This window comes from Arvicanthis niloticus, chromosome 9 (assembly GCF_011762505.2).
Source record: "Arvicanthis niloticus isolate mArvNil1 chromosome 9, mArvNil1.pat.X, whole genome shotgun sequence".
Lineage (NCBI taxonomy): Eukaryota > Metazoa > Chordata > Mammalia > Rodentia > Muridae > Arvicanthis > Arvicanthis niloticus.
Window position 1 is genome coordinate 40,111,056 of NC_047666.1, and position 27,145 is coordinate 40,138,200.

A 27,145-nucleotide genomic window follows, 5' to 3' on the forward strand; every position below is an offset into this window, starting at 1 on the left:
GCACAGTTCAGGGAAGACATAAAAGGTGCAGCAACATGGGTGGAAAAGATGAAGCCTGTCTTGGGGTGGGCAGTTCACATCAGAACATGCAATGTGCTCACGCAGCCTTTTTCACAGCTAGCCGAGACGAACAGGAAAGTGCTACAGGTAGCCAGAGCCTGTCAAAAGCCGAGTCAACTCTAGTGCCAACCACGGGCCTGTAGGAAAGCCCTGATCCCTCCTGGCCTTGAGCTAGGCTGAGCAGTACAAGCTAGCCCCACAGAGACCACTGGGGTGGACAGACTCATAGCCACAGCAGCAGTTGCAGCAGCACCCCAAGATGAGTCAACCCAGATATCTCATGAAGAACGACTACCGACTAGGGAAGACTAGATGGGGTAGTATCTCTCTACAAGCCACTGTGCTCAACACTGAGCGTGTGTGTGTGCATATAAGAGACCTGCTAGAACACATCCATTTGTGAGTGCGTGGAGGCCAGAGGTCAATGTTGGCTATCATCCTCAATCACTTCTCAACCTATAGAAACAACAGTTCACTCATCAGATAGATTAACTAGCCAGCATGTCCCAGGAACCCTGGTTCCATTTCCCTAGCACTGGGACTACAATGTGCACTGCCATGTCCAGATTTTCCATTACGCAAGAGATCTGAACTCAGGTCCCTATGCCAGCATGGCAAGCACTTAACTGACTGAGCCTTCAACATGGTTCTTTGATGAAGCAACTGATGTGCATAATGAGGTCATTTTGTACTCTACTAGACCATATAAAGGTTTCTTTTACTACCCTCCAAGACAAACTGGCACTTGTTTGGAGGGGACAGGTTTTGCCTTCAAAGATCCTTACCTTCCTCTATTAAAAGGTTTGACTATCTCCCTTTAAAAAAAAAAAAAAAAAGCTTCATTATAAATTGCTATGATATCCCTTGTGTGCCTTACAGATTTGAACAGCATCTGGAATAACAATAAAATGAGTTAACGAGTTTAAACAAAGACACGACACGGGGGTAGAAAAAGGCACTAAGAGCCATAATAGTGGGTGACAATCCCAGTGATGGGGATAGGTTACTACTCTACAAGTTAGCCAAGGAGGTTCCGGAGGCCCTGCAAACTATAAAGGCTATTGCTACTACTGTTGGTTGCATGCCAAAAATTAGATGGTAAGTTTCTACTGTTTTAAGAAACCATATACTTTGGCAGTAGGATGTATAGAAGTCAGGCTGGGAATGAGCTAGAAGCTCTCTCCTTGCTTGGTAGCTTTCACAAATGCTACAGGATGTTATGCAGCATGCAGAGGCAAGACTTTCACCAGCAATCCTGTTTGGTTAAGGATACTGCTTAGTATTCTACCTATATTCCCAGTAAAACAAGACCACTAAAACAATAGTGGTGTGACTGTTACAGGTGCCATTAACTGCTTGCTGACTGAATTTAAGGCCCTCTTCAGAGGAGGGATGTCATGTCTGGCATGGTAAATCACAGGGAAGACCTATGGCTAGACTCCAGTGGGGAAGCAATTACTATCGTGCCTAGCAAACTGCTTTCTAAAACATTCGTGTTTGCATCCATAAACCACTACTGCAGTCTCAAGTATAAAGAGGAATGTCCCTTTTGCAGTGGGTGGTGATTTGTAAAGCCGTATAACTGGTGAATTCCCCTAAGAATAAGTGACTGTAACAGTCATTAGTGGCTCAGTACTCAGCTATAAAAGAAAGAAAGTAACTAGACCATCTATGTCACCTCCTTCAGGGAACATAGAAGAGCAGGCAGGGGGAAAAAAAAAAAAAAGCAAAAACTGAAGGAAGAGTGGACCATGCATAGGTAATTCATCTTAGAAGATGTGGGTCCACAAGACCTCTCCCTAAGGTTAAAGAGCAGCAGAAACTGAGAAAGAGAAGTGACCAGGTAAGCTGCCTAAAAGCTATGCAGGGAGCTCCAAGAACGCTACTCACGCTGGGCTGGGTCTCTGGGTGATTCCTCTGTCTTTATTCATCCATGCTCATGTAAGAAGCCCCTCCACAATGATTCTCTAAGTAACCTCAATAAGCTCACTGGCACTAAACTAGACTTGGGTAGAACTCTTTGTTTGGTTTGTTGTCTCCCTGGGGAAGGTCATCCAACAACATACAACTTGTTTCAAACTTCTCTTATTACATCTATTCCCTGGAACTCAGCTGCACTGTTTCCTCTCAGTACAAAACCAAGGCTGCTTCAGCCTTTTCAGTTCTTCCCACCCTTAATCAGAGTCTGTGGAGACGTCGATGCTTCCATCTCTAAGCACACAGCCGGATGTCATCAGAATTACTTGATGGCTGCATAACTGATTCTCACTCATTTAGACAGTTTAGAACGAGACATTCAAATTCTAGGTAGAACTCTTTTTTTAAAAAAAATTCCAATTTACATAGTGAGTAAAAAAATGGACAAGAAGTTGAAGATACACAGCTCTCGAAATACCTGCCATCTAAACCCATATTTAAAACAATATACTAGAAACTTCAAACATTTTACCACAATTTTGATTCAACAATTTCATCCTAAGAATATGCCATGAATTTCTGTGTTCAGCTAAAACCTGGTTGTTTGAATTGATAGTATTAGACTTCACTTTTCCATCAGATACTACTTAATAACAAAAGTTCTGACACATTTTTTGGAACTGTTTCAGCCTTAAATTGGGAAAGCAACTGTATAAGGCCAGAGAGAAGAAATACAAGTGCACAGGAGGAAAAAGTTAGTAGTTCAAGTGGCACCTAAAAGAAAACCCACTCAGTGTGTCACATCTGCATCTTTTGATGATGTGTGAGAGGTGATTTTTTAAAATGTCAACAGTTGGTGTTATTACTTTCTACTTCCTTTAAAGTCCTGTAGAGGGGCAAGACTACATAGAACACGGTGACAGCAGTGACAGATGGGCCATGGATCTGCCCAGCTCTCAGGCCTTATTACTGTTTTCACACACCCTGCCTTATTTGTTTACTGCTTGCTCAACTGCATCTCAGTTTGCTTTTCCTAGTGTGGGGGGTTCTTATGCTACTGTGAACCAAACATATCAGTCTCATCTTGTCCTTCAGGGAGGGACAGCAAGGAAAGTGTTAACACGTTGCTGTTAGAGATGAGAGGCAGCCCATGACCTCAGCTCACAGGCGAGAGATGCCTCCAATCCTTCACAATAAACTTGAGGCAAGGGTGGTAAATCTATTCTGTGAAGAGCTAGAAACTTGATATTTTAGCTTTATAGGCTGTATCTCTGCTGCAACTGCTTGACCATGCCACTGAATTATAAAAGCAGCGATAGAAAATATATAAGTGACTGGATATGTCTGTGTTCTGATAAGACTTTATTTATGGGCACCAAACTATGAAGTGAATATAATTCTCATGTCACAGAACACTGTTTTTGTCTTTCTTTGGGAACACAGTCTGCCCATGTGCAGGAACTTGCAGTCTTCCTGCATTCTTCTAAGTGCCAAGATTAAGGGTCTGACCCAAAGTACTACTTTCCTTATGATATTTTCAAACACTTAAAAATGTAAAAGAGACAGCATAATGACATATGCCTAAAGTCCTGGCACTGGCAGGAAGGAAGCTAAAAGCAGGATGCTCAACAGTCCCAGGCCAGTCTCATCCACATAGAGAGTTTAAGGTCAGCCTGGATTATATGAGACTCTATCTTAATAGCCCTCCTGCAGAAAAGTAAATGAGATAAAAAAATTTTTAATTAAAATATGAAAACATTTTTACTTACCTCAAGGACCAAACAGAACAGATTCAGCTTGTCAGGTATATTTAAGGTGTTTTCTTATGAAACTTTATAATTTTTATCTTTTACATACTTTTTGTCTTATAAATATATACTTTTTTGTGTGTATAGATATGTATGGTATACATATGTGTACATGCAGAGGACAGAGGTGTCTTCCTTGACTGCTCTCCACCTTATACACTGAGGCAAGGTCTTTTACTTGAACCCAGAGTGCACCACTCAGCTAGGCTAGTTAGCTTGCTCTGGGTATCCTATCTCCACTTCTCAAGAGCTGGGAGTAAAAGCAGGCCGCCATGTACACCTGACATTTATGTGAGTACCAGAGACTTAAACTTGGGTCTTTAAATTTGTAGGGCAAGTACATTGACCAACTGAGTCATTTATCATATATCGCCAGGCCCCTTTATCTTACAAATGCATATATTTCAGGTCTTATCTTTTGTTCCTTCATTCCTGTCACACAGTAAATGCTTCATAGCTAAGCCCAAGCTGTATTATATTTTTCATTGATTCTGTTTTAATGCCCTGCACACAAAACAGAGTTGATTCATGTCTACTGAACATATGCATGTGTGTCACTTGCTAGTATTTAGAGATCAGCTTCTTATTTAAAGAAACAGTCACATAAATATAATTCTTGCATGTTTGGTGGGGGGCACATAAAGTGATTCAATTCATTCCATCTAAGTTCCAATGTTAATATGCAATAGAACCTTAAATTAAAAGCTTTCCTCTCAAGAAAAGGAGTAAGAAGAGGAGAAGAAGAAGGAGAGGAGAAGCTAGGTGATGAAAGAGAGAAAGAGGGGGGGAGACAGGGAGGCAGATATTCATGTATCTTCACCAGTCAAAGATAGTTGTTATATCTAGGTTGGTCAGTGGGTTACACCTCTAATTGAACAATTCCAAACTTATAAAGCCTATGATTAACATTATTTTAAAAAAAATGTATAAATGCAAAAAGGAAAAGGGGGCATGGGATAGGGGTTTCCCTATGGGGGGGGGAATGGGGATAGGGGATGACATCTGAAGTGTAAATAAAATATCTAATTAAAAAAAAAGCTTTCCTCTCTCCTTACCAAGTGAATTTTAAATAAATACAATTTTCTGCCTTTATCTTCTTACAGAACATAAAATGAAAAGTTACTCCCATTTTCAAAAAAAAAAGGCTTAAAACTGATGTTACAGATATTTAAAGAGAACTATTATGAAGTTTTTAAAAATCACACATTCAAAAATATAACTAACTTCTGTTTTTTTTATACTACTCAGCTAAGAAGCTGAAGGAATTAGCAAACGTAGCAAAGCCAGATAGCGTAGAAAATATAACCTAGACAGTGAATGCTCTTTAAGTATTTCAGTGATAAGTTGTTTGAACCATCACCACCAGTGAGCACTACTGTATAACTCAAACTTCAAGGAACAGAACATTCAGAAACAGTAAGTGATTTGTTGGTGCCAGGACAAACCTTAAACTTTAATTTTTCACAGTAACTAAAAGGCAATTTGTAACATGTAAACCATGTGGGAAATGCTACCCCTATACTGTATTTTAAGTGTACAAAAGGCTTTTCTTATAATTATAGCTTAACAAATTACCATGAGAACAATCTGCACATTTTTAACAACTAACAATGCTTCATGAGTACCAGGAGTTATTAGAGAGGCTGGGATTCTGTGAAACAAGAGGACATGGTTTTCTTATCTTTGATAGTCATTTGTACATCAACAACCTTCTAGATGGGCACAGGTAGGAATCTGCAAATGCTCTGAGGCTAACTAACATGCATGGAAAGATAGAACCACCGAAGAGACAGGAACATATACTGGCACTTAAGAGTTCAAGTCTCTATGCTTGAGAGGGGAGAAAGTAGACAGTAGCTCAGGCTGGCTCACTCACCATCCCTACACTTTCCAACACTCTTGGCTTGGTACCCCAATTTGGGAGTTGACTCCTGCTCCAAAGCTTGCTCCTGTAAGATTTTAATTAGGGCTTAAGTGAATTGTATCTAGAACTGGATTTATTAGTTAGTCGACCCCTGAGGACTTGTCTGACCTCAAGTGAGTCATAATTTTCCCTTTGTTGAAGTAAATGTTTCTTTTAAGGAGGATACTTGCTTAAGTGCTGTGTGCCTGCTAGTACACAATACTGTCTCAGGACTTAGTGACACAGACACTAAGGCTTATGTCCCTTCTTACTTTAGTTTTTATTCAAAAATATTAACTTAGCTCTGCAATACAGCTAGCCTTGAAGAGGAATAAGGAAAATATGTAACCCAAATGTCTTAGTTATGGTTTCTGCTGTGATAAATCACCATGACCAAAAGCAATATGGGGGTTAAAGGGATTATTTGCATTAACAGCTTATGGTCTACCAGGCAGGGAAGTCGGGGTAGAAACTCAAGGCAGGAACTGAAGCAAAGACCAAGAAGAAAAGCTGCTTCCTGGCTTGCTCCTCATGGCTCTTTGAATGTGCATTCTTTTTGTTTGAGTTTGCTCTGCACACCTCCTGCCCCCAATCCCTGAGGCAGGTTTTCTCTGTGTAGCCCTGGCTGTCCTGGAACTCACTATGTAGACCAAGCTGGCCTTGAACTCAGAGATCTAACTGCCTCTGCCTCTCAGGTGCTGGGATTAAAGGTGTAGGCTATCACTACTCTTACAGTTCAGGCCCACCTGCACAGGAAAGACAGAACCCACAATGGGCTGGACCTTTTCACATCAATTATAATCAAGACAATACCCCACAGACTTGCCCACAGGCAATTTGATAGACATGTTTTCTCAATGGAGTTTCCTCTTCCCACAAAACTCTTTAAACATGCCAAACTGACAAAATCAAAAACAAACAACAAAACAACCAACCATCCAAACAAACAAAAAACCATAAGGACACCAAAGAACCACAGGGAGATCACAAAGTCCTTGGATATTGTGAGCAGATGGTGGGATGCACTCCCCTGAGCTGCAGAAGGAATGGTCTAGTGGTTAAGACGCACACAAATGAAAAGCATTACAATGTCCTCAGTTGCCAATTGGGATCTCCCTGCTGGCTTCCATGACACCTTCTTTCTCTACAAAGACGTAAAGGAGATACAGCCTAGGGACTCACCATCAACCACTATGTCAAAGAACACTATGGTGCTGACCATGGCTAAAAGCAAGCCACTACAGGGATCAGCAACAGCTGCAAAGATACTAACTTCTCTTTCTATTGCTTTTAATTTTTCCTGGGTTCTTTGCACAGAAGAGCTTTTAAGTAGGTACTCATTTAAAATGTCTGTTGAAAAAAATCAATTAATAGATAAACTTGTCAACCTTTAACTTGATATGTGCTAGGAAAATGGTAGGAGCTAAGACATGGAGCAAATGCAGCAGGGACTCCTCTCTGTAGGAGGTAACATGCCTCAACTTCCCTGGTTTTACATTTTTATTCTCTACTTTTCATTATACACACAATTCAAAAACTAAACCAAAAACCTTTGGAGTAGCACAGCATGCTTTCCTAGAATACTCCAGGCTCTGGGTTCAATCCTCAACAATGAAAAATAAAATCTCTAAACATCCTTTGACATATATAATAGAATACTTAACCCCCTATCCAAACTATTGCATTTTCAGGAGTCTGACATGACAGGCACTCAACAAACACTTGCTGAATAGACTGCAGAATAGCTGCATAGAATATATTTAAACAATAAAAGTTAAAAGGTCTAAGGAGACATGTCAGTATTAGTCAGTCTAAAGGAATTCCTCTGGTAATACTCTGATTTGGAGAGACCTTCTACAACTGGACCTTTGAAGGCATATCCAGAGCTGGGGAGACGGCTCAATGGACCAAGCACTTGCCGCACAAGTGTGAGGATCTCCAGAACCCGTGTACAAGTCAGGAGGCATGGAGGCCGCCTGCAATCCCTTCCTGCAACAGCCAACCCACTCCCTGCTAGCTCCAAAGCGGGGAACAGGAATGAACCAGACAGGCCAAGGTTTCCTCTTAACAAGTGCAAAGTAAAATTTTCATGTACTGAAATTAGACTCCCCTTGTAACTAGAACTTGGGGGGAACCATGTATAGATTCTGAGGTATCAGAAACCCTATGGGTATATACTATAAGAAGCAGTACGCTTCCTATTCAAGGCAGTGGGGACACAGACTGAGCTCAGTGGTGAAACCGGGTGCCCTCCCACCCCATCATGCTTGGCCTTCTAGCAGAAGTGAGAAAAACCTTAGAGTCTAGAAGACATAGATAGAAATCCAAATGCTCTGTAAAGTGTACAATGTACACTCCATCAAGTGTTGGATGCTATGGCTTGGAGATTCCAGTAGAATAAAACTGAGGTGCACTGGAAATTATCCTGTTTCAATGTTTCTCATTCCCAACTGACTGACAACAGATAAAGAATGGCTCCACAAAGGTTCTATGCACTCTTTTAAAAAAAAAAAAAAAAAAAAAAAAATCCAATGAGGAGGAGGTGGGGCATTTGCTGAGGAGTCAGTAACAGAGAATACAAGTGGGGGAATTTTGTTCCCCCAAAAGGACTGAAAAGGGGAGAACAACCCTATGGGCTAGGTCCTTTGTTAAACACTTAAATAGTACTTATCAGAGCAAGGTCAGGTTTCCCACCCTGAGCAAGTTTGAGTTTAATGTACAAGATAAGCAGCCTTCTGCAAGATGAGGAGGGAAGGATCCAGGAAACTTGAAGATGCTCAAGGCCAGTAAAGCATCCTTGTAAAGGCTGTTATGAAGTCAGATAAAGCAAATCCATGGGTCTTTGAAAAATCCCACTTAACCAGACAGTTATGAAGTATTCTCTGTGGCTCCTGAAGCAGTCCCATGTTGGCTCTGGAAATGCATCCATTTGAAATCAGAGTCTCTTTGGGGAAGAGTCATTCATTACTTTCTACTATGCAAGCACTATCTGACCTTTACTACACAAATGTGACTGCTAGGGCTGTGTTCTGAATTCTAAGTAGATACAAATTCGCTGTTGGAAGCACCAGATGCCAAGCTGGTGCTATTTCCACTTATCTTATGGAGTATCCAAACAAATGGGATTCTTCACTGATAATAACGGCATTTCTGTGCCATCCGCCTGTGCAAACACAGGTCACAACCTTCATTCAGAGCTTGTCACCCTCACATCCAATGGCACAAGTTCAGGACAATCCAGTGCTGAGCTTCCACACTAAGCACAACCTACACCAACCAGTCACAGAAGCCAGTGCTGTGGCTTAGTTGGATCACATTCATTTTCAACAGAGGCCCTGCTGTGTTATTTCAAGTTTCCTGCTGCTAACAAAATCCAGCTGATAAGACTATTTCTTGTGAGTGATAACGATGAAAAGTTAACTCTCAATTTCAGCTCTAACTACTAAAACTGTTTGAATAATTGATTAGACTGAAGTCAAGGCAATCAAATTTATTTTGGGTTATGCAATCACAGAACTGATTACTTTTCAAATAAAAATCCAGAGCGCAAGATTACTTCCCAGAATAAAAAGTAACAAATAACAGTTCATATGCATGAAGGCGAGAGTGGACGTACGTGGGAATATGCATGGGAAAGCTTGCTACAGTTTTGCTAGTTTCCCCTTGGAAGCCACAACATGAGAGTCTCCAAGCTTAAATCTATGAATAATGCTCACAAACTCCTGCAAGACTACAAAAAGCAAGTAATTGTGATGTGCAGCTCCAGCTCGACAATCATTCATTTAGAGTAGATTGATTTTTTTCAAGGTAATTTTAGAGATTCAAGAAATACCTTGGATAGAAAGCAAGAAAAAAAATAACATCAAAATAAAAAAAGGCAGCTTGTTTCCCACAGTTAAAGGAGATAGATTTCTCAATGATATTCACTCATTTATCTTAAACAACAATCCTTCAAAGTAAAATACTGCTAGTCTAAACCTATCAGGTGAATGAAAAGGCATCTTTCAGTTAACTATGATTTATTTCACAATTACGATATACTTCAAGCACAGATCCTGCACAGCAAGAATACAGGTCACATTGAAGACAAAAAGCCAGGTGTCCTTTGGGACAAAACAGATGTGACTGTCCCTAACAATCCAGTGAAGTCACCTGGACATGGGGCTGAATTTCCCTTCTTATGGATAAGGGGATGAACTTCTCTTCTTAAGGATATAGGAGATGGACTTCCATTGTTATAGCTATAGAAGACTGATTTCCCTTCTTGTGGATATAGAAGATGGGCATCCATTCTTATGGGTATAGGAGATGGATCCCCTCTTTTGCTGAAGCATAAAACTGAGCCTCTCAGAGACAGCTTTATAAGGGCAAAGGAATGGACGACCCCCACACCACAATGCACACACATGGGCGGGACAAAAAAAAAAAAGACCATGAAGTACTGAAAGTGACTTTTACATGAATATGCCAGAACTAATCTATACAAATGAGCGCTACCTTGGGAATCATTCTATTCTAAAGATGTCGTTATGGGCAATTTGGAATTTGTTTTGAAGCCTGGAATTTTCCATGTTCTTTTAGTCAGAAAGTATTGACTTTTCATGCTAAACTTAGCAGCAGTCAAGAGTCTTCAAAGTAGTGATGATTTTCCATGGAAAGTCCTTCTTGCTTCCCCAAGTCTTGGTAACAAGTTCCCTCCTAAACAATCACTGTTTTTCTCAGGCAGAATACCTGTGGCTCTGTATTGGAACTTAATTTAGCTATCATGTCTCTCTGACAAAGCTATAACCCTCATTGGAAAAGAGAATTTTCTATCCTCATTATTGGATCTACATGATCTCAGTGTCTAGAAAGTTACAGGATTCCAACTGAGCAATGTAATCTCTCTTCAGTGTGAAGTGCTCTGGCATGCTGATGTACTTCTCCCTTTATTCTCCCTTTCTTAGAAAAGGTAAGCATGCCTTTTATATCCTGGGGGTGGGGGTGGGGGTGGGGGACCTGATTGCTTTCGTTATTTATATACAGAAAAGAGCAAAATTTATGATTACATCTTCACATACTAAAAATTTACAACTTCTAACGCCCAGATTTGCAAGCCTACCTTACCTAGTTGCAGAATCTTTATAGTGTCTCTGTAGGCTTTCAGCACCAGCTTGAAATGACGATAAAGCGGATAGCACAAAACTCTCCTTCCAAAGGACACCAGGATTTCATGAACGTCTGTCCATGTCTGTGAAAAGTCACCTTAGTAAGTCATTTCCATAAAGTACATTACACAACAAAAGCACACAATGAAGAAGAACAGTCCTGATTAAACCCTATAAACCTAGATCACTGACACAAGCGAGATTGTGTCATTTGTATGTCTCACTTTACCACAGACTTAGAATTCTTCACACTGCATCAACACATCATAAATGTGGATGAAACCACAAATGTAGAAGGATCACTTTAGAGTCTTAATGGGGACAGGCATTCAGCCTATAGACTCAGATTTAGATCTGATGAAGGAGGATGAGGACAGGCTTCCTGGCTTTTTAAGCAGCTCCTAGCTGAGGTGGCTGACAAGGCTGCTGGTCCACTCTTAATCTTGGTAGAGTAAGAGTCTCCTACAGTACCTGTCTCAGTGCTGGAATGAATCTTACCTCCTCATAGAAGGAAGCAATGGATGATGCATTCTCCACTTTACAACATTAAGTATGCATTATCTGAACTGATGGTACAACTTTGATGTTGAACAATCTGTGCTGAACTCAGAAACTCAAAAGATACAATTCCTGCCACCTACATAAAGGTGGAAGGCAAGAACTGATTCCACAAAACTCTTCCCTGACCTTCACATACATGCCATGATAAGAGCCCTGCAAAATAATAATAATAACAAACAAAATTGTCTTGTTTTTTTTTTCAAAAAAGATGATTAACAGCTCTGATCATAAAATGATAGGATACAAGGCAATTTATTTAAGGTGCATGATCTAAGTTTCTTCAACTGTAAATTCAGCAACACTCACCTCATTGAATGACTTACTGATGAACAAAATAAAAAATAGCTATATGACACTCTGGTGGTTCAGTATCATCCAGGTCTGTTTTCCATTTTGAACTCTGAACCCTAGTTTAGCAGCACAGCTGCAGGCCCACCCACATTCCCCAACATCCCAGCGTCCTCAGCGCTCCTCCACACAGCATTTGCCCCCACAACTCGTAACACGCTTACCTGGCTTCAACTATCCCCAGAAAGTGTATTTTTAAAAAAGTATAATGAAGCTCCCAATTTAAAAACATTAAGAAAAAAATTTAAACAACAAAAAACTACCTAAAATGAAGAACAACAGAAAATTAACTTTCTGAACAACAAAAACATGAACAACTTTGAGTAGAAATCATACCTCAAACCAGCAGAGTGTTGGGCTCAGCTTTCTGATGGTCCACGCAGACTCAACCTTTGTTTTAAAGAAAGGAGTGTCACTTTCAGAAGTCATTTGAAAACAAAACAAATATATCCACTGACACTAGTACAGGAGTTATACTGACGTACTGGAAAACGGTGTACTTATGAATATAGAAAATAACTGTACTGATGCAGAGACTGACAGATGCCTTTGCTCACTTTGCTCAGAATTGTATGAAATTAAACACTTCATTGATGAGAGGAACAGAATATACAAACTAATAAGCAGGATCACTCAAACAAAACTGAAGCAAAATGTTTGCTGCTTCTTTCTCTGCGAAGTCACTAGTTGCTGAGCTGCTGCCCTGGTACCTAAAAAACCTCACTGAGAAACTCTGTCTTTCAGAGACTGCATTTGAGATTAACAGTAGTCCAGGGTTTGAAAAGTTGCAAGATTTCATGCTCTTAAGAAAGAACTGGTATATTTTATCAAGTATAACACTTCATTCATCAAGATTCAGTATGTGGAGCTGGAGAGATGGCTCTGTGGTCAAGAATACTAGTTGCTCTTGTATAGGACCTGGGTTCCCAGATCCCACACGGTGGCTCACAACCAACCATAATGGGATCTGATGCCCTCTTCTGACCTCTCCAGGCACAAACATGGTGCACATACATACATGTAGGCAAAACCTCATATACATAAAATTTTAAATCTTTTTAAAAAGATTCAATAATATAAAATGAAGAGTCTTTTTGTCCATGTAAATATTTTATTCACTTACAGTATATTTAAAAAAACAACTTAAAAACAAAGTATTTTCATATATAGTATACTCTAAATAACCCTGAGATTATTGATTTAGATCATATGCAGACTGCAATAGTCACTTTAAAAATTTTCACAATCATGACAACAACAAAAAAATTGGCATCTCAAACTCTATTGCACTAAGATGCTGTGTGAAGTGGATAAGATCACAGAACAGATGCTGCAATACAAAGTAAACAAGCACATCCGTGCACACGCAGACCTCCCACACACATACAGTGAAAAAAACTAGACAGATAAATAATCTTGTGACTGTGGTTATTACTAACTACTGGAATTATGTAAAATCCCACTGATCTAACTTTTTTTGAATAATCAAAAAGAACAAGGAAAGCACAGACCAGGCTAAAACAAACAGCCCAGGCAATCATCAACATGGCTCACAGGCTGGTATTTTCCAAGCATTCCTCTCTTCACGGACTGAAAGACTGGAAGGATGAACTGAAGCACTGCCAGTTGAATCCACAGACTTTACACCACATACACAACCTGTGGCTTCTATAGCATACAAATAAAGATGAAAAGGCTCTCCACTCACAGCTAAGCTAGCGTTGACCTCTCTGGCCTCTGGCCTTGGGTCAACCTAAGGTAATCCTTTTAAATAACAACAACAAAAAGATTCCAGTTTTAGAAAAAGTGGGAATTACAAGTCTTTACAAGTACACATTCTGTATGCTAGATTCTTTGTGCAAAAGGCTTTACTCTGCATGTGATGAATGAAAGCTTTGAGGAAAAACCCCAGTGAGTGTGGTAACTGGCTGCTTTCCACCTTGGCTTTATTGCATACACTTCCCTGCTCCACTATCTGTCTAGTAGATCCACTGCCCAGGGAGAAGAGGCAAGACCACAGATTGGCATTATGGACAAGGATGAGTCCCCATCACCATCTACTGTCATCCATCACAACAGGCTCTGCGCTCAACAGCGGAGCTAGGGCTTAGCTACCTTTAGTTAACACAGTAGCTACACTGGCACACATGGACTTACGTTGTGCTCTCCTTCAGTGACACGTACTTCATAGCAATAGGCCAGAAGGATGTCAACTAAGCTGTAGTACACTTGACGGTGAGCCGTCTTGTCTAGCAGGTAAGACTTATTCACGAATTTTCGTAGCTGATATTTTTCCTCTTCTGAAAAAGACACTAGAAGAAAACACAGTTCTGAAAATTAAATGTGCCATTCAAGTTCATAAAACCACCAGTGCAGAAGATTTGCCAAAACTGGAATTCTGAATGTAGAAAGAAAGATCAGAGTTATTTATCCTTAACACTGCATATAAGGCACTTTCTTAAAGGAGGCATCTCCAGCTTTATTAAGGGCCATGCACCTGTTCAAACCTTCTAGACCTTTCCCCCATCACAACACTGTGCTACACTTAGAACATTTCAATAGCAGTTTTCAACTTCACAAATCTTTTGCCTAAAATAATAAATCTTTATTATTTTAAATTATGTGTACATGAGCATACACATGTGCCTATGTGTATATGTGGCTATTTGCACATGAGTGCAGGAGGCTAGAGGTGTCATTAAAGACAATTATGTGCCACCCGACATGGATGCTGATCACTCAGGAGGTGGGGCCTATGTGTTAACTGAGGTACCCACTTACCAAATGACTCTAGCTTGTGTCAAGCTGACGTGAAATACCAGCACACCTCCCTACACATTCTTCCCATCCTGCCTGGCAATAAAGTTAGCAGTGCTTTTCCCATTTCTTTCCAATTTAATGGATTTAAGTGACCATGGTAAGAAGATTTCCAAAATGGCCCCCAAAGAGGAGCACCACTCTTTATGTGGGATAGATCCTATCACGTGATTCTGTACAGCAGAGTATGGCAAAGATGACAGAACAGTCACTGCCATTGCTATCAGAGCTGAGCCAGGATGTCCTAACTGGTATATCCCCGTGGTGAGGTGCCTTGTGAAAAGGCTATGCAGAAGGTACTTCTAGGACCTCTACAATCTGAAGATTTAAGAGCAGGCAAAAAAGTGGGGCCACAGTTTTACAGCACCTGGGAAGTGAATTTTGTCAATAGTGATATGAGCCTGGAGAAAAACTGTAGCAAATGACACCCAGTTTTTAAGAGAGATGGGCATATTTGGCTGGTAAGCATGTCCAACCTTTTAACATTGCAAAATGATGCTGTTGTGTCACGGTGATCATCACATCCAAGGAACCAAATAATGTAGCTATAAAAAAGATCATTAAAAGGGCTCATAATGTTTTGTATAAATTTAGGGTTTTGTGTCGGGCTGCATTCATAGCTCTCACCTCACTCGTCACAGACTGGACACATCTGAGCTACTACAGTTTCCCAAGGCCCTGATCAGAGACGCCATCAGAGCCAGACCTGACCTGTAATGCATGGAGACTGTGGGGAAAAGCTGTTCCCCACAGCAAGAAACTCTGTGAAGCACACCAGGTACTCCAGTCAGTACCACTTGGCTAAATGTAGAGTGTTATTCCCCAGTTGTGTTGGCAACTGGATTTGCTCTATAAATTGCCCAACGGACTGTGTTCTCTCCAATTTTCCCTACTGAATAGTTAGGCTTGTCAAGTTTTTAAAACTTTTTTTGTGTATTATAAATATAAATCCTTCGGTCTGCAGATAGCTAAGCAGGTGAAAACACTTGTCAATTATGGTGAAGGACAGTGAGTTTGATCCTAAGAACTCAATAAAGGGGGAAGGAGAAAACCACTTTACAAAGTTGCTCTCCGACCTCCACACATGAACCATGGGATACACATACCCATATAAGTAATAAATTAAATACATTAAATATAAACAGTAACTAAATTAGAAATCTGTGACTTTGTTTGGAATACCCTTTGCCACAGAAACTGTTTTCAGTATAATCCCAAACCACCCTTTAAAACAAACAAACAAAAAAAAAATCCCAAACAAAGTCATAGATGAAGTTTCTTTAACATTGTTTCACTTGGGGCTGGAGAGATGGCTCACTGGCTAAAAGCACTCTTCCCACATGATGATTCAAAACCATCTGTAACACCTGTTCCAAAGAATCTGATGCTCTCTTCTGACCTCTGCAGACACCAGGCACAAATGTGGTACACAAGATATACATGTAGGCAAAACATAAATACACATTTTAAAACTAGTAACCATAAACCTATCTGGAAGCCAGCCATCTTTCATGTCTCTAGACTTGTCTTTATTCCAGATGAACAGTGAATCTCTACTCTGCTGAACCACCAACTCTTGTCAGACAGATTTGCTGCTTTTGTTACTAAAATTACTTCAAAGTATTTTTGCTTTTTGTCAACTGTTGCAAATACAGTATTTTCCCCACTTCCATCATTAAATACTTCATGATAAAAAGAAAAAAATATTTCTTTTTATATATCAGCCACTCTACCAAATATTGACTACATATTCCAAAACAACACACTGAAATGCTTAAATGTTAATGAAACAACAAAATGCTTTATTTACATGAAGACAAGTAAGTATGAGACTTTAGTTTCTATGTTTCCTTTAATGCCTAGAATTTGGGCAATCTATCATGCATCTTTCTCTTCCTTAACTTTTTATTGATTCTTTGTGAATTTCACATCATGTACCCCAATTCTATTCATCTCATCCCCCACCCTTGCAACCCCCCCTCCAAAAAAAGGGAAAAGTAGAATAAAAAACATCTTGTCATGGAAGCTGTAGTATGTCACAGTGTCAACACAGTATACCCTTTTGCCCACACAGCTTTACTTGCAAATGTCCGTTGCAATGCATCATTGGCCTGCTTGAAGACCTCTGACTTCTGCTACACCATCAATACTGGATCCTCACAGGCATTCTTGGATATACTGTTGGTGCCCTGTGTCATGGAGATCATGCAGCTTTGGATTTGGGCCTGGAAGGTAGCTGAGTTGGTCTGCTTGCTAACTCTCTGGCACCACACCACCAGGGCAAGCTCTTTAGTACTGCTCCAGCTAGCTTACCTAATGTTACAGCCAGCAAGGGGCAGGGTGTGTGTGTGTGTGTGTGTGTGTGTGTGTGTGTGTGTGTGTGTGTGTGTGTAGGTGTGTGTGTGTAGGTGTGAGGTTGCATCAGGTATTTTCCTTTCTGCTTTCCATCTTATACATTTCTTGGTGAGCCTAGAGCTCACAAATTCTCGCTAGTCTAGCTAGCTGGCTTACTGCGGGATGCCTGTCTCCATTTGTAGGCTTGGAGGTGGGTTACCACACTCACCCTGGACTGTATACGGGTGCTGAGGATCCAAATTCAGTACCTTCTACTTACACATCAAGCACTTCACGTACTGAGCTCTCTCAAGCCCAGTCATGAAGTCATTCTGTAGTTACAGAAAGGCCATGTAACATGCTTTTCTATTCAATCTCACACTAACGTCATTAGTTCTCAATACTATACAAAGTAAAATATTCTGTCTATAGTATGATCAGAAACTGTTATGATTATAAAGTGTGTTAAAACTCAAACATTTCACTTTCTAGCTATTATATGCAAAACATGACTGCATTAGTTAATTGTTGCTAACATAAAACATCATGACCAAAAGTAACTTAGAGAAGGAAGCATTTATTTGGCTTAGGGTTCTAGAGGGAACGAGTCAAAGGTGGGGTATGGCAGCAAGTGGGGCCAAGCACAGCAACAGAACAGGAGGCTGAGACTCATATTTCAACCAGGAGCACCAAGCAAAGAGAAACAACTATAAGGGTGAGCTTACAAAACTCTACAAGCCTACCTCTAGGTACTCCTTCAGTAAGGCCATGCCTCCTAAATCTCCCTAAACAACTGCACCAACTAGGAACCTAGTGTCTATCCACCTGGGCCTACAGGGGATATTTCTCATTCAAATCACCAGCATACCCTCATGGCCTCTCTAAGTACAAAATACATTTAGTTCAACTTCAAAAGCCCTCGTAGTCTTTCACAGTCTCAATCAAGTTCAAAGGTCCAAAGTCCAAGGGCTCATCTGAGACTCAAGGAAGTCTCTTAATTATAACCCCTATAAAATCAAAAAGCAAATTACATCCTTCCAACATACAATGGCACAGAACATACTTTACCATCACAAAAGGGAGGAACATGGCCATAGTGAGGAAACACCAAACCAGACCAAGGCTGAAACCCAACAGGACAATCTCCAAATCCTGTAGCTCTATGACTAGTGTCAAAGGGCTTAGATAGCTCTGCCCCTCCAGCTTTGCTGCCTGCAATATGTATCTCTCTCCTGGGCTGTGTCTTAGTGACTTTTCTATTGCTGTGACAAAATATCATCACTAAGACAACTTATAAAAGACAACATTTGAGTTTACAGATTCAGAGGGAAAGGATGGTAAAGCATGGCAGCGTGAACAGCGAGAACTCACAACTTGATATAGGAAATAGGAAGCAGAGAGCTAACTAGGAATGGTGTGAATCTTTTGAAAACCCAAAGCCCATTCCTAGTGACATAACCTGCACCAAGGCCACACCTCCTAATCATTCTCAAACAATTTACCTGCTGTAGACAAACACATGGGCCTATGCCGGTCATTCTCAATCAAACCACCACAGCCTGCCATGGCCCAGTATGTAGATCGTCATGGCAGATATCCCAGGCTGGCATCCCTTACCATCTTGAAGTCTCTAACACAACCCAGGCTTCAATTTCACAGTTTCAAACAATGTCCTCTCAGAGCCTTGCAGGGACTCCCCTGCCACATGTTGCCTGGTCTCAAGGATTCTCTAAAATCACAGCCAGTGACATGGATGACACTGCCAAGTTTGGCTACCTTTAAATAAAAGTGCAACTGATCTCTCATTTTACAAATTAGTAATTTTTTCTGCCTCTTATCAGTCACTTTTAAATTTATATCCCACTAGCAGGGGACTGTTTCCACTTCTAGTGCTTCACATAAAAAATGTCAGAATAACTTGTAATGCACAAGGAAAGGCAGGCTAAACTGCTATAATGGAGAGCCTCGAATAGCAGAAGAACATAAGTTCCCTTTATTCCACCACCCTAGATAAGGGATGGAGCCCTATTCATAAGCCTGTCTTATAACTTCTTTCTACACACATCTAAGATAGCTACTCTAGGTTTGTATCATCTGCTAAACAATAAGAAAGCAGAAAGTAGGAGGACAGCAAGCATCTCCTTTCTAAAACAGGGATGCAGAAAATACACATATCACTGGCCATCACATCCCATCAGCCAGTACTCAAGCACAGTCACATCCAGCTGCAAGTAAAGAAAGGAAACCGGCCACTAGCAGAGTGGGATGTGCTCAGCTCTAAGTCAAGGAGGCCTCTTACTAGGAGAAGAGTTGTGAAAAGACATGGTTCTCTGCTACCTTGTCCAGACACCAAAAGTTATCAGGCTTCTTTTTAATATTCCCAAACCATTCTCCTGATAGATAGACAGACAGATACCCAATCTGTGTCTCAGCTTAACAAGACTGCCCTCCTATTTACCATAATTTGACAAAATTCAGAAGAGACTATAAACATATAAAATTACATAAGCCCTTGCATTAGTTTGAATAAGTGTTCCACATAAGCCCATGAGGTAAATAACGGCTCTATTACCCAGTCTATGGTGGGTCTGTGACACAGTGGAATCTTTAAGGTGGAGCCTATGGGAGGACAGAGATCACTGGGAGAGGCCTTGAGGAGGATAGTAAGAATCCAGCTATTTCCAAGGTAGGATCCAACCCCTTTCCCATCTCTTTCACATTCTGGCTATAGATAAATGGTTTCGTCATGATGTTCTGAGTCACCATAGGTGCAGAAGTACAGGGCTAAACCATCATGGAATAAAGTCAAGTACCAAAACAAAACTCCTTCCAGTTGATTACCTCAGACATTTTGTCACAGTGATAGAAAGCTGATTCCCACAGCATTTTTGTTTTGTTTTGTTTTGTTTTGTTTTGTTTTGTTGTTTTTCGAGACAGGGTTTCTCTGTGTAGCCTGGGCTGTCCTGGAATTCACTCTGTAGATCAGGCTGGCCTCGAACTCAGAAATCCGCCTGTCTCTGCCTCCCAAGTGCTGGGATTAAAGGAGTGTGCCACCACCGCCAGGCCCCACAGCCCTTTTTATACATGGTTTTCCAAACTCACTTCTGCCCTCTTGACTGAGCTCAAGTTTAACATGACACTTTTACTTGTTTAAAAATTTCCCAGTCTATCCTCTAGGGGAAAAAAGTCTTAAACATTGAAATTAGTAGAAACAGCACTACTCCATTTACTCATTAAAATGCACTTAGTGTAAAAAAAAAAAAAAAAAAAAAAAAAAAAAAAAAACAGGTTTTAAAATATATTTAGATAATTACTGTTTTGATCACGTTAGCAAATCTATGCAAAAAGGAAGGGAAGAAATGCACTCACACACGCACGGCCTCCACAATGACACAAGTTTTCAATGACTCATTTAATTGCTGGCCATCATGGCTAAGGAATATGTATTTTTAAAAATGAAACATAGGTATGTATCAGGTAATGCATTCTTTAGAGAATGTTGAAAAATGCTCTTTAGAGCATTGTTTAAAAAATAAAATAAGACAAATAACTAAGTGTTGCTTGCCTCGTTAAAGAGCTCATCTGAAGAAGCCTTTATTTAAAAAAAAATACTCAGCTCATGATGAAAGATTAGACTTAAAGAAGCTACATGAAAAAACAAACTCAATACACAAAGAAAGTACACCTGACAAAGTATTTAAGACCATGTATTTAGCAAGAAGATTTGAGACAGGATTCCCATAAGCACAGTTTTCCAGACAGTCATTAATTTAGCTAATAGGAAAGTACCAGGTGTTCACAGTGATATTATCTCACTAGAGAAAAGCTTTTATACCCTGGCTGGCTAATAAAGACCTCTGCTTCCTCATAACTCTTGAATCACAGAATGAGCATGCCCAAAACTGTTTTTAAACACATCAACTTTTCTACATGTTCATGTCTCAATTCTTAAATAACTATATCCATACTTGTCTGGCAAATTGAAAAGAGTTAACCTCAAAGCTCCAAAGTTATATTCCATATGGAAGGATATCCACACATTATATATCACTTTCTTTTTTTTTAAGGTATTTATTTATTTATTATATGTAAGTACACAGTAGCTGTCTTCAGACATCTCATTGCAGATGGTTGTGAGCCACCATGTGGTTGCTGGGATTTGAACTCAGGACCTCCGGAAGAGCAGTCAGTGCTCTTAACCACTGAGCCATCTCTCCAGCCCTATATATCACTTTCAATGACTATACAGCATAGGAAGAGGCTACCTGACTGCACTCTTGAATTTATAGATGCTTTTCTTAAAATACCAACTTTTTCTGAGCATTTCTAGGCTCCATTTTGGCTTTCTTAGCTCAAATTCATCTTATCCATTTTATACTTGATCCAATCAAAGGAATAAGAGGATATACAATAAATGAGGATATTGTTACAGGAATCAAAAGTCTCAGCTCACTAAAACCCAATTTGTCAGGGCTGTGAATCACATCTAGGGGTGGTCTGAACACAATCAGGTCTAACCCAGCAGCAGCACAGGAAACACCTACAGGCACAGTGCTCACAACACCTGGGTGGTCACCATCTCAAGCAACACTTGTCGAGCATTTGTGTGACTTAGCTGTAGAGTTCACAGCATTTTAGATAATTATACTCCTAAAAATAATCTTCAGTGAAACAAAAGCCAGCTCAAAGCTCAAGAGGGTTAGAGGAGACACTGGTGCGTGAACATTAAAGTTCATGGCCCAGGGCCACCTCCTAACATTAGCAGCCCCAGCGCTGCGTCTGAGATCTGCAAAGGAGCCCCATAAAGATGGGAACATGTTGCTGAGATGCTTACGCTTTCTCCCAAATATCTTCTGACTTCGTTACTTTTAAACCTTCTCTTCCACTTTAAATCCCCGTCCCAAACACCCCTGTCTTGTCTGGATCAGCAACTCAGTCATCCCTAATCTGGCTCCTCTGAGTACCACATATCTGTCTACTACACTGTACGTGTACTGGAAACAGATCAAGAAACTGCTGCAGTTAAACCCTCAGCTAAACGGGCAGCCCTACCGAGCTGCCACTTTCCAAGCTGACACTGCCAGTTATCTCCAAAAACACTCAAGGGCTCACTGGTGCCAAACAGGATGGCCCTGCAAGGAAGTTCATGGACTGTAAATGTTATGTGGTGTCATAACAAGCAATTATGTGCCAAGACTCTTGGGCTGATGTTAACCACTGAAAGACAACTTGGGAAATGTGGTGAGTCCATCCTCGTGAAACCGGAGCTCCAAGGGAGCACGGCATTTAACACTGTCATTTATAAGCCTTCAGGGAGGAAAATCTGGATCTTTATAAAGCTGAAAATGTTAATAACAGTTTCCCTGCTGTGACTCTGGACTCCAATAAATAGGACCACTGTCAATACCCAAGCCAAGACAGCAGCAAGGTTTACTACCTATAGTGAATCTAGAACTCAAAACAAAGCAGGGCAATGGCAACAGCTCACTGTGTGATACAAACCTGGAAGGCCAAGCAGCAGAGACGAGCAGCCACCTGTGGAGGAGGCAGGAGATGTGCAGCAGCGTGTACCTTAGTAAACAGAACTGTAAAGCTAGTCCTTGCTTTATTCCTTTTCTCCTGTATTTTATCCTAGTTCAACACACTTAATTCATTCCTCCAGTTCTAGGTAACTCAAATATCTGAATAAGAATAAAATGAAATAAAAATCTCATTAACGAGGCCATTAAAGTTTTGTAAAATGTGCAAAACTGCCAATTTGACAGACATGTCGTCCCACTCCCAGATCTCCGGCCATCAGTTCACTAACAATCCTCTCTAACCTCACAACGTAGTGAGCTTTCCCACACACAGCCTCATTCAATCCCGACGGCAGCTCTGAGGCAAGCAGATTTCCACAGCAACCCAAGCTGCACGGTCATGAAGCCAGCAGAGAGTAGAGATGTTAAATGCAAGGCTCACACTCAGCTATGTCCTGCCCATACTTAACCTTATGCCTGGCAAAATGGAGGCAATCCTTTCTGTTTGACACAGCTCAAGCACTTCCACCTCAGATCACATACCCTTGTTGTTTTAGAAGGTGACTTTTAGAAAGAATCACCATAATGGCTGAGCAGACTGACTGCCTGACGCACCAGCCTGGCTACAAGCCACAGGTCAGATAGAGAGGGTCTGGAAGCAGCAGTTAAAAGGACAGAGCACTGGCTCAGTCTGCTAAAATTACAGAAGAGCTACCTGCTAACATGGAGAACTGACCTCAGAACACAGTGCCACTGATTAAAGGAGAGCAAGCTAGAACTGAAATCAAAGGGAACAGTGTCTTCTGATTTTTCAGGGCAACTAGCTCACTCTGGTGGAGAGAAAACTCAACTGCACAGCCACCAGCTTACCTCACCATCACACTCCAGAAACTGGAGAAAGCAGCTGACCTTTGGAGCAAACTTCTTGAGACCTACTTAGTAATCGTTAACTACATAAGGGGAGGGGGTCAGCAATGTTCCATCTGCAAGTCTGTTAGCTGGGAAGGAGAGGCTTCTTAAGCACACATCGAGTGCAACCCCAGAGCACACTAGAAACAATGGCACACACATCCCTACCCAGAATCAATAGTCTAGTTTCTAAGGTTACAATGGCAATTTTCCACTATGGTAAAAATTACCAAAACTCTAACAAAGCTTAATCACATAAATACTTAATAAAATATTACTTAATACCTATTATATAATAATCACAATACCACATGCTTTAAAAAAAAAAAAAAAAAAAGGAGTGGGCAGCAGGTGACTGGACAGCTTGAAGACAAGCTTTAGGAATTGGTACAGAAGAGACCATAACTACTTCAGTCAGACTGAGTGTGAAAAGGGTTCCTGTACTATCAGTGAGAGGAATAAACCAAACCCCCGCCAGCAGGAGAGCCCAAATGCTCCCCAAGCATGAGAGAAATACTACAGAGGACAGCAGCCAGTGATTTTTATGCAAGACAAGTTGAGTGATGTGTATGCTCACGTGGGAGATTTTCAACCTACAGTACAATCCTACAGTACAACAAAGATGGAAAGAACAGGGCCACAGAACCTTTTGTGTACACCACCTGAAAACAAGTATTTACATGTGATGTCTGTACTTTTAAAAACACCCCAGGCTAGGAATACAGCTCGAGGGTAAAATGTATGTTTAACATTTACAAAACCCTAGGTTTGATGGTCAACACAGAAGTAAATTTGTTTTAAATACACTTAAAATTGTTAACAGTGACTGTATTTAGGGGAAGGAACCTGGGGAGGAGAGGTTTATATTCAACTTATAATCTTTAGAAGATATGTTTTTACCTATGTATTCCTTTCATTAAATGTAAAAATTCAGTTTTAGTATATACAGAAAAGCCAAATGAGCCTATCAGACAACATGGACTCCTGCTCTGATCTAACTGAAACCATTATGACTCTACTATACAGACTTAGAACAACCAGCTTGTATCAGGAGCCCATGGTGAGAACATATACACCCAAGAAAGGACTCTGGGTTGTTGGAGATCGGGGCTAATGCTTTGAATCTGTGTGTGCAGATGCTAAAGGTCCTTGTCCCCAACTGGGTTTTGATCTATCAATAAAGACACCAGTGGCTAACGGCTGGGCACAGAGATACTTAGAGTCGCTCAGGTAGGACACAGGAAGAATCACCAGGACTGGGGGAAGAAGAATGGACTGGGGTAGTCGCAGGAGATAAAGCCAACCAGCCATGTGAGACTTGGCTAAGTGGCCAGTGGCCTAGGGTAGCAGGGAAAGGTTTAGGAGTGCCCAGCCTTTGAATTAGCCAAGGCATTTTAAAATTAACTGGCATGTGTATATGTGTTTTCCATTCGTGGATCTGAGATAGCTCCTGGGCGGGTGTGCGCCTGCAACCAGCTGAGAGCACAAAGTGGTGCAGCCAAAAATTCCCGCAACACTGGGTAATGCTTGTTTAGTCACCTCTTGTGGCTCGTAAAATCCTCACCTCAGCATTCTCCAGTACAAACAGTTTTACCATGTTCTGGAAACTAAGATGGGAAGACAGCTATTCTGGCTTCCTCATCCCTCAACCCATGAATAAACTGAGGATCCAACTCTTTCACTAGAGTGGGAATGAGTCTGGGTCTCTCTCTTACTCATACTCAATTAAAAACTTAAAAGGACTCTACTGAGTCTAAGGTAAGATCTATTTCATGAGGATTTTCCAACAAAAATGAAGCTGAATGATTCAGTGTGGAATTCTACAGTACCTTACAGCTCAAATCTACCAGCAAAGAAAGGCAAACACAGGAGGCAGAATCAGCTATCAAAAACCCCATTTTCACAATGAAAGACAATTAAAATTATATGGCACACAACACAAAAGGGAGTGGCTTGGCGAAATGGTGAGTTTTAAAACCACAAACAAAACAAAAAAAAAAATAAAACCACAAACAATGCTAATGTTGTTTCTTACCTAGTGCAGCAGCATCCCCTTGCTCTTGGCTCTTTCCCAAAGAAGCCATCATTTCTGCATGTGCATCGTTCCACCAGGGACTGTACTTCAAAAGCTGCTCAACTGCCTCATCTTCAAAGAAGTCAGCCCTGCTCAAAAACAAATGGGCTTGTTAAATCAGATTGCACTGGCTTGCTTTCTTTCTAATCTTAATTTATCATATTATAGCAGAAATAGAGACTACACCAATTCAGTACACAATCTGAGAGAAAATTGAGTGTTGTGCTGACTTTCTTTATGGTTACTAATCCCATAAAGCAAAAGGCGCATTAGTCATTCCTGATCCTCTACACAAAAGCACACAAAGAGCTGTCCTACCCTGAGCTCTCATCCTACACTGACCACACTGCCATCTAGAACTGATGCTGGGTTTGTGAGTAGCACAGGTTAGAATAATGTTAAGATAAATGAAATGCCTTTCAGACTGAGAAGAAAAAAAAAAAGCAAACAGATGAGCATGTAATTTATACTGCATTTCCACAAAGAGACTGAGGACACACTCACATACTCACACACTGAACACATTATTTAGTGTGACTACTTTCTACTAAAATGCTAGCTACTTTAATGAGCTCTGCTAATCTTAACAGTTCCTTGATTTTTAGTTTTTGAAAAAGATGAAAACAACCTTTGTAGACACCAGAAAACCCCATTCTTTGGGGGTTTCCTGTACTTTCTCAATTTTAACTAGAAAAACAAAAGGTACATTTGAAATACACCTCTATCTCTTTTTAGAGGACACATTCAGAAATCAAGTGATCTTGTCTTCCAAGTTGAAAGCTAGTGTTCCTGGGGAAAGTCTACACCAGTCTACTAGATGGGTGTTTACATCTATGATGCCTTCCATTCCTTGCAGCGTCACTGCCTGAGAAGGAGTCTCCTAAAACACTCATTTTACACAGGTAGAAACTGAGGCCTAGAAAGGTAATATATCATGGCCAAGATTTAAACAAACAAACAAACAAACAAAACAAAACAAAACAGTAAGAAGGCTGGTCAGATAGCTCAGAGAATCTGAGTGCCTCCCCCTAAGCCTGAGTTTACTTGCAGCACCCATATGGTAGAAGAACTGACTCTCTCCCACAAGTTGTCCTGACTTACACATGCATGCTGTAACATGTACAAGCCCATCTCATGGCCCAAAATAAAACTCTCCAAAATGATAAACTTACTCTGAGTAAATATTCTCAGATATCATTCCAATAATCTAAAATGGGGTGGGTTATTCTGTTTTCCATTTTTTACATTATACTGAAGATTGAACCTCATGTTTCACAAATGTTCGGCCTGCTTTCTATTTTTATTTTTGAGACAGTCTCACTGAGTTCCCTAGGCTGGCTTTGAACTCATACAATATCTTAGGCAGGCCTTGAATTTGTGATGTTCTCTAAACCTTAAACTTGCTCCTTATAGTCCTCACTAGTCTCCAGCATACCTTGGACTGTAAGCTTGTTCCATCAGGCCCACGAATGGCTTATTCTTTACACTGTCTATAAATTAAGAGTTACATGAATATGATTCATAAGCCAAGGCGTACCAACCATGGGTGGAGGCAGGTTTCACTGGAGAGCATCAGCCATCATGCCGCTGGCCTCACAGCTGCCAGAGCTAGTGAAGCCCACAGAAGGCTGCGAGGTGGTCGGAAGGCTATAAGAAGTCACGTGAGAAGAGGGTCGGAAACGTCAAGTAGAGGAAATCACAGAGAGACTTGGCACAGCTTTAGGACTGATTGACTGTGTGGGACAGAG

At 40.7% G+C, this 27,145-nt stretch overlaps 1 protein-coding gene across 1 annotated transcript in view; it reads right to left on the bottom strand.

Annotated features, from left to right (window-relative positions):
• Window positions 1-27,145, bottom strand: part of Shq1 (SHQ1, H/ACA ribonucleoprotein assembly factor) — a 95,291-nt gene that overhangs the window by 48,359 nt on the left and 19,787 nt on the right. Inside the window, exons 6-9 of the mRNA XM_034511298.2 lie at window positions 25,359-25,486; window positions 13,902-14,056; window positions 12,081-12,134; window positions 10,795-10,918 (exon numbers count right to left, since the gene is read on the bottom strand). Of these exons, the coding sequence (XP_034367189.1) occupies window positions 10,795-10,918; window positions 12,081-12,134; window positions 13,902-14,056; window positions 25,359-25,486 (461 nt within the window). The remainder of the gene's footprint in view (window positions 1-10,794; window positions 10,919-12,080; window positions 12,135-13,901; window positions 14,057-25,358; window positions 25,487-27,145) is intronic.